Genomic DNA, 8,337 nt, shown 5'->3' with positions numbered 1-8,337 from the left:
TATATATATATATATATAAATATACATATATGTGTATGTAGATACGTATGTATGCCCAAGCTGTCCGCTCCAGATGGAAGAATACCACTTTCTCGCGTTTTCCGTTGGACACTTTACTGACATTTTCTACCCTCTCCTATCCCTTTCTCTCTTTCCTCGCGTTTCCAGGCGTCGATCGACCCGGAATGTAGTCGACTTTTCAGGATGGGATAGGTAGGTATGTAATACATCGATTCGTCTCAGTGAATCGAGACAGGGTTGTGATCCATCAGCTGGTAATTGACAGTGAAATACTTTGTGCGCGTGTGGAGCATTTATTACATGCCGGTTTTCGCGCGAGCGCTTCGATATCTCGGTCTGTGTGTTATCGGTCGCAACCACTTCGGTCGTCGATAACCTGCCCATGAAGCGCGAGCTTCATAGAGATCGTAGAGGATATACTATTACATGATCGTCCGAGTATAAACTGTTTCATCAGAGAATAGTAATTTTTTATAATATAGAACGCACCATAAATCAAAATAAAATGAGAATATATACAAAGCTATCGATCTCGATTATATTTTCACAAAACATACTAGGCATGATGGGATTTGTTTTCGTAAATATATCAATATAAATATATAAAAATGTAATATGGGCCACAATAAAAAGAAAAATATTAAAAAAAAAACGGACTAATAAAAGCAAAAGAGTAATAACAGTTAAAAATTAAACCAGAATACATAAAAGAGCAAACCGTGAGTTAAATTTTGTTCAAATAGCGACGGAATCGTTTACGAAAGTTGACATTTGTAAGAAACTTTCAGGGAAGAGAGTAGGCAATTGCGGAACAAAGTCTGACGATCTCCGAGCGAACGATAATTTGACCCGAGGAATAAGTGGTCAGGACAACTTCGAAATTCATCATGTTCATGGATGAAGCATCATGTTTTATATGCAATATCACGGCCGAGCAATTGCGCTTCTAGACTTCTTGTCTTCGTTGTTATTTACGGTACTAGTGTGCGATCCTCGATTATCTACGTCTCTGAAAATTAGTCACTCGCGCTACCGGAGTCGGCTTGAATTTAGTTGAAGTTATTTCGGAGGAAATTTGTCTTCATCTATATCTCAGCTAGAGAAGAAAGAAGAAACAAAATAGAGATACAGAGAAAAAGGGAGATTTATAGAAGCCTTTTAAAGGTTTAACGAAATCACGAAACAACGAACTGTGATCTTGCGTAGTCTATGAATTTGCAAACAATTCGAATACTCTTGCAACAATGATACAAAAAAAGTTGTTAAATTTTAAATTATAAATAGAATTTTATATAAATGTAAATATTTGAAATCGTATAATTTGAATCTTCTCACCAAAATTTGACGTAAAATAATAATATAAATAATAGTAATATAAATTAAAAAATACACTCTTCTTATTTAAACGATAAAAATTATAGCAAAATCTATTTTCCTTATCATCGATAATAAACTCGCAAACTATGTCAACTAAAATAAGCAATCTTATATTTATTGGAAGCTCAGAATTTTGGTTTTCGAATAAGATTATCCTATTGTGATTGTATATGAAGATATTGGTAATTATATTTGCTTATAATCTTGATTTAAATGTTTGAGGAAGTCTCGTGGCGAAATCAATTTTATTTCCGTAATTAGTGGACGCTAATCTAATCATCCAAGATAAGTGGCGTTACACTCATTTGGAGCGTTGGAAGCTTAGCTTTCGAACGACATCAATATCACCTCACTGCAATTTTTCTGTGCAAAAATATTAGCAATTATATTGACCCGTAATGATGTAGAAGCAAAATCACTCTCGGTCGGCGCGGTGTTCCTCGATGGCAACATATCATGTTTCAAAACGCGTGTATCACACGTTTTTACATCTGTTTTTTTGATAATGTATTAATGCATCTGTCAAATTACAAAACATGCAAAAAGTACGCGCAACGTTCTCTCATGAATGACGCGCGCGTGCCGGATTTTATAAACATAATTCAACGAAAAATCGATATACCAAAATGCGACAAAAACCAGTCTTATTCGTTTCATATTTCGCAGATGATTATGTTAAACGTATATATACTCTTATATGTAAAAAATTTATGATAAAAAATTATGATGTATATAAAAAAATCTATGAAAATGTAGAAAAACCGTTGACAGAGTATTGTATTAAAAATTGTTCAGAAAAGATTTTGCAAACATTTTATGCAATTTATTCATTTATAATAAGAATCAAAGTAATGAGAAATTCAAATTATCTTTTCAATACAATATTTATGAGCAATAATTATTCCTTAAGTTATTTGATCTATTTTAAAAAGATATTCTTTAAGAAAATTACTTTAAGAAGATATTCTTTCTTGTTAAAATTATTTTATAAAAATTATCATTAAATACCGATAATTCTAAAAATGATTTTTGGACTAACAGAAAAATGATATACGCTCGTTTTATTAAAAAGTTGCTCGATCAGATTTTGAAGTTTTTTTTAGAGAATATGATAGTAAGTGGCAGGGTAAATGCTTATATAATGCGATTCAATGGACTTGCAGCATTTTTAAAATAAATACCGATTTAGTTCGTACATGCCATTGTCGAATGTTGCGGAGGAGCGTAGAAATCTCGAGGTAAATTTCGCAAAATCTCGCCGAATGGCGATAAGTAAAATGCAGATTCTGACTGTGTCCTCCCTCGCGCCTCTCGGGGAAACTGGCGACAATTGTCGCCTGGATCGAAGGCCGAGGAGGGAAAAGAGCGGACAATAGAAATGCCCGAGTCATTTGCGACGAAGCGATTCAAGAAAAGCTGCTAGTTCGGAAAAGTCCGGAAAACGGAGGGGGAGGGGGAGGCAAGCACTACGTGAACAGAAAAGATTATCGTCGATATCGTCGAGAAATACGATAATGTCGCCTCGAGATTCTTAATCCGTTCAATAGGAAGCCAAGTATAAACTGTCACGCGCGATGACAGTCGGAATAATGATTGTCATTTATTTACCTTCCGAAGATCTTAAATGGAAGAGATAGCGAGCGGATTTTGCATCGATTCTGAAGAGATCGATGAAATTACTTCGCTGGGTTTAAGGCTTCAGCTGGATGAAATGGATTTTATTCATGAGCTTCGAAAATGTATGACGATAATTCTCTTCGCTCTTATCCGCTTCGCAGTCTAGCATGATTCATTCCAGAATAGAAGTCCATTTCAAATTATTGCAACAGTCAAGATGTGATAAATAGTTATTGCAAAACCAGATCTCGTAAATGCTTGACGTGGGTGTTACGATGATATGAAATGATCTTTGTTTAATACGCACGCAGCCAAAACGCAACCGCATGATACAAAGAAGAAGAGAAAGAAGATGAAAGATTACATTTGTTTGTGAAACTTAGAAGAGAGGAAATGCATGTAAACCGACACTGGCTCAAGATGGATGGAGAAACTGTGATGTAGCGTTGATGTTCGACCCAATTATCCGGAGATTGTCCAAAGTTCACTACCTCGTTCGGAGTAACGGGATGAACTTGGGTTTAACTTTGCTCAAATCGAAATAGCTGGCTATATTCTATAGCGATTACGCTGAACAAAGGTGCACGTTATAACAATCGAAACTTGGATTCGAACATTATTTGGAAAAGCAAAGCTCAAACGTCGCTCTGTTGCGAATGTTTGCGTACCATTTCACGCCTCGAAAGAGATTAGAATTAATTTGCATGCCTGTTAATATAAACTACACTTCGTATTTTGTTACGTAATTATGTATAAAGTGAAACAGAGTGAAATCTCACACATTAGAAACTCTGCTGTTCATATGAAAGCAAACTAAGCAATATTTTCGCTGTTAAATCAGCCAATCTTTATGTTTCCCGAGGCATTAAAAGTCGTGCCAAAACTTTTTCCTCGCTTTACTATTTCTTTCTGTCAATTTACATTCTGCACAAAATTCGTTTTAAGCTTGCTCGATGTTTCGCAATTTTTCAATTTTAGGCGATATTTTAAGTATTTTATAATACAATAAAGCTAAAGCTTAAGATATAAATTTTTCTATTAATGTTATTATTGTTTTAAAGAAAAATACTTCAAATAAAAATAATGTAGACAACACATTTCAAAGAAATATGTACATCCTTTTTTGAAATACTTTTATATAATTGATTTGAATAGAAAGAAAGAAACAAAAATTAAATTATTTTTTAGTACTAAATGCTAAATAATCAAATATAAAATATAAATGTAAATATTAATAAAATAAATCAAATTATTTAGTATTTTGTAAAATATTCATATAAAATATTTATATAAAAGACTAGAAGAGATATATAAGAAAAATTCAATAAATTAAAAAATTAAGAAAAATAAGAAATTTGTATAATTTATTTATGAGTTTAAGTTTTCCATATATAGTTCGAAGCAATATATCATAAAATCATCAGCTTCTTCTATTAAGAATTTTAGTCGAAATATTAAGAATTTAAATTGCTAGTCGGAATATTAGAACTTAAATTGTTTGTTGAATCTTTTGAAAATAACAATCTTAATGTAATTATTCTATATCAATATCTTCGTGGATTATGAATCTATTTGGAAATTTTGTACACTTAAAAAGGTACAACTAATTTATATTTAAGATGATTTTAGATTATACAATACTTTTTATAAATACTTTTTAATCAATAATTATGTCAATCTAGATATTGTGATTTTTTAATCATAAAATTGCAATGCGTGATTTTTGATGGATTCTATTACCACCCGCAACATTTGTAGAAGAGAGAAGAGAAAATCATCAGAGATAGGTATGTACACAAAAAATTTGAACAGGAATAGTTTGCCTTAACATCGCAAAAAATTTGAAGAAGAATATTTAAAATAACTGCTTTAACGTTATGTCGACAATCAATCGCAAATTTGTTTTTAATATTATACACTGAAGATGACCTAAGGGTTGAAACGTTTATGTTTTAATATATTTATTATAATTTAATTATTAAATATTAGGTTAATTTCTAACACTCACTATCTTGTCGTGACTCGTAGCCTTTGATTTTAAAATAATTTAAATTATTTTTATTGATCTTATTAATTAATTGCCAATTACGTTATATCAAGTCTTTATATTTAGATAAAAGCGTGCGTCGCTATTTCTATCATAGATAGAAATGGCCGGAAGAGAAAATAACTGGAAAAAGACGATAAGACACACGCGAATGGATATGTGAATTGAGTCGTTCGCATGAAGGCGTCGTCGTTCCAAAGAAAGAAAAAGAGATAGAAAAGATCGAATAATGAACCTGTTGAGGCGCCAGATGGATAGAGAGGCTGCTTATGATGGTGACTTCCAGTTCAACTCGCTCGGAACCAGCGGTATTGTTTGCATGGCAGACATATCTACCGGCATCCTCGACTCGGGCCGGCTGCAGCACCAGAACGCCGGCACGTGCGTGTATCCTCTCCGAGTTGAAGACCATCGTCGTGCCCGACACGGATTCGCGAAACCAGAGGTACGTCGGTGGCGGATTACCCTGCGAGATGCACGATAGTACAATCGTTTCGCCGGTGCGGATCGGCCCGGGATTCACTCGCTCGTTAAATCGCGGCGGCGACGAGTTACGATGTTCTGGAACAGAAGAAAGGAATTCAGAGTTAGAAAAGTTTCATTTTTATAATGCCATAAGCTTATAACACACAGGAAAATGTTAGGCAGTAAATACAGTCTTAAATATAATGAAACGCACAGATAATAGAAAAATAGAAAAGCTAATAGATTTCAACCTCTCAGAAACCGTACATTCTATTATACATTTTTTTAAATAGGTTTAATAGGTGAAACCTTTTATTCCTTATTTTCCGTATTCTACCTGTGATTTTCATTGTATTTGAGACTATAGACATAAGTAATAAATGAATCGACCAATCACAGCAGAGAATATAACACAATACGCAGTAGCAAATCCAAAATATTGAGTTGCTTACTGCTTATATCTTACTATTTTTTTGTATGCCTATAAATTCGAGCTTGTCTCGAATTTTATTATGTAAGTACACTAAATACATATGTTTTTTCCTCCAAAAAGCTTATGTATGCTTCAGACATAATTCTCTTATTACCCTGTAATAATGTGCTAAATTATTACGATGATAAGCAAAACCGACGAGCTTCAACAGTGTTCGAAACTAATTTTCTGTGTAATTAGGATTTCCCATTGTGTTGTCTATTATAATAGTGAGAATATTTCAACAGTGTGAGATTGTGTGATATCATACTGAAAACTTTATCTTAATTTACGAATTTGTAAATTAATTCGAATTGACGATTTTCACGTTTACGGTATAATACGTCGAATTATGGTAATATCAATCGAACATCTGCTCGTGATTGCGAAGTTTTCGTAACGTAAAGTGGAGAGCACGCTTTTTTGTGATATTCAAATATATTTAAATGGATGACATACGCACGCGTGATAAACCAATTCAGACGTATGTATGCGGTCACATTAATAATACAGCAAAATTTCAGAAATATCCGATTATCGGCCGTGTACATTATTAATGTATGTTAACTGGCGCATGTATTTACCTAGCAAAATTCAACATATGCAAATTATTATAGGCTTATGCATTGTTACATGGGCATTAATAAAGTATTAGTCAACAAACATGCTTGCGTGTTGTATTTACTATATTCCTTATCTTAGGAGAGAATGAGATTAGAAATTTAAGGTTTTAAAAACGCTTCTCTCGTTGATTTCGATCCAGATGATTCTCCATGGGTTATTTTACGATATACGTACCTCCCTGGGAAGTCGTTAAGAAAGAAATCCCCGCAGAGTTGGCTGAGCAGACAGAGATCCCGCGTTAACTTTTTAATGTACACAACGTACATAACGTAAAAATCGCGAAACATTGTCCCGCACTTTTCCCGCGGAGAAACTACACTGAAAGTTTCAAATTCAATATTCTTTTTGCTGCAATTAATTTTATCATTTTAATACTACTTTTATGCTTTAGATATATTTTTAATGGTCTTTCAATCAGATTTTTGTTTTAAGCATTTATTTATATCGAAAAATTTTTGAAAAGTTTATTTCGGTTAAAATTGTTTGTAATTTTAGCAAAATTAATTTGACAAAAAGTTAAAAAATTAAAATACCATCACGTCAAATTTATCGTTCACTTCTCTCTCTTCGGCAGTGTCATTCACGACGATTGTGAGAGCAGTTTAATAAACAAAGGCGATATTCCGAAATCCAGCGCACTCTCTCGAAAATGCAGAGAAAGGGAGACATTTCGGGAATGAATGTAAATCCTCTTCCATTTCACGTAGTAACAGCATGCGCGCGTCGTATTCAGTGAAATCCGCGTGTAAATTTCGGGGTGCGGAATTTTATCGCGGCTAATAGAATCAATAAACCGAGCTCCGTTACATCGATGAAAACATCGCAGACAATTCTGTCCGGCCGCGAGGGGGTTAAATTTACTGTCGTCCCAGACTAAGAGCGGCAATGACGACGACGACGAAACGAGCGTCCAATTTCTCGACATCCTCGTAAGAACACGGAGAGGATTGGTAAGTGGTACAGCTTGTCGAAAAACGAGTGTTTTATTTCTCTTCCTTTTAACAACGATTAAGCATTTCCCTCCCTCCTTTTCCCTTTCTGAGATAAGAGTGTTTGTCTCTGGGCAGTTTTGAACAGACCGATGCCACGACCTTTTACAGCCGTACTATTTTATAATAGCGCTTTGTCTGGCCGACGTTATTATTGTAATTTAAGCTGATGGCGTATTGATCGTCGCAGTACCTCTATCTCGTTCTCGCTCTCGCAACCGTGTCTCGCTCGATCTTGTACCCCCTGTCTCTCTCTCTCTCTCTCTCTCTCTCTCTCTCTCTGTTGCTCCCTCTCATCCTCTTTAGTGCACACACCCTCTCCAATCCAACGTCCCCTTCTCTCTCGCGTTGCGCTTTCTCTCTCTCTCTCTCTCTCTCTCTCTCTCTCTCTCTCTATATATATATATATATATATCTCTCTTTGTCTCTTTCCTGCCTCCTATTCTCTCTATAGCACTGTGCAATTTCAGTTGCCATATTCCTGCACAACGCCACCGCCACCACACCCTTGTTCATATCCTCGTTCAGTGCATACCGTCGTCTCGTGCATATGCACGTCGAAAAGTTTTTACGCCATTTACATCCCGACTTACGCCCCTCGACGTCAACGTCGTCGTCGTCGGTGTCGCAGGCATCGTCGTCGTCGTTGTCGCTTGTGCAAACAAAAAAATATAGCCTCGAGGCGCGCTGTTGCAAGTGTCACAACTGCATTTTGCTACACGCGT

General features: G+C 35.0%; 1 protein-coding gene across 1 annotated transcript in view; it reads right to left on the bottom strand.

Annotated features, from left to right (window-relative positions):
* LOC108687433 (Down syndrome cell adhesion molecule-like protein Dscam2) overlaps positions 1 to 8,337 on the bottom strand; it is an 83,316-nt gene that overhangs the window by 46,569 nt on the left and 28,410 nt on the right. The window contains exon 4 of the mRNA XM_018193186.1: positions 5,298 to 5,623. Coding sequence (XP_018048675.1) covers positions 5,298 to 5,623 — 326 coding nt within the window. The remainder of the gene's footprint in view (positions 1 to 5,297; positions 5,624 to 8,337) is intronic.

The sequence above is a fragment of the Atta colombica genome, unplaced genomic scaffold, assembly GCF_001594045.1.
Source record: "Atta colombica isolate Treedump-2 unplaced genomic scaffold, Acol1.0 scaffold207, whole genome shotgun sequence".
NCBI classification, from domain to species: Eukaryota; Metazoa; Arthropoda; class Insecta; order Hymenoptera; family Formicidae; genus Atta; species Atta colombica.
The sequence above is the reverse complement of the archived record's forward strand: the minus strand, read 5'-3'. Positions and strand labels throughout refer to the sequence as shown.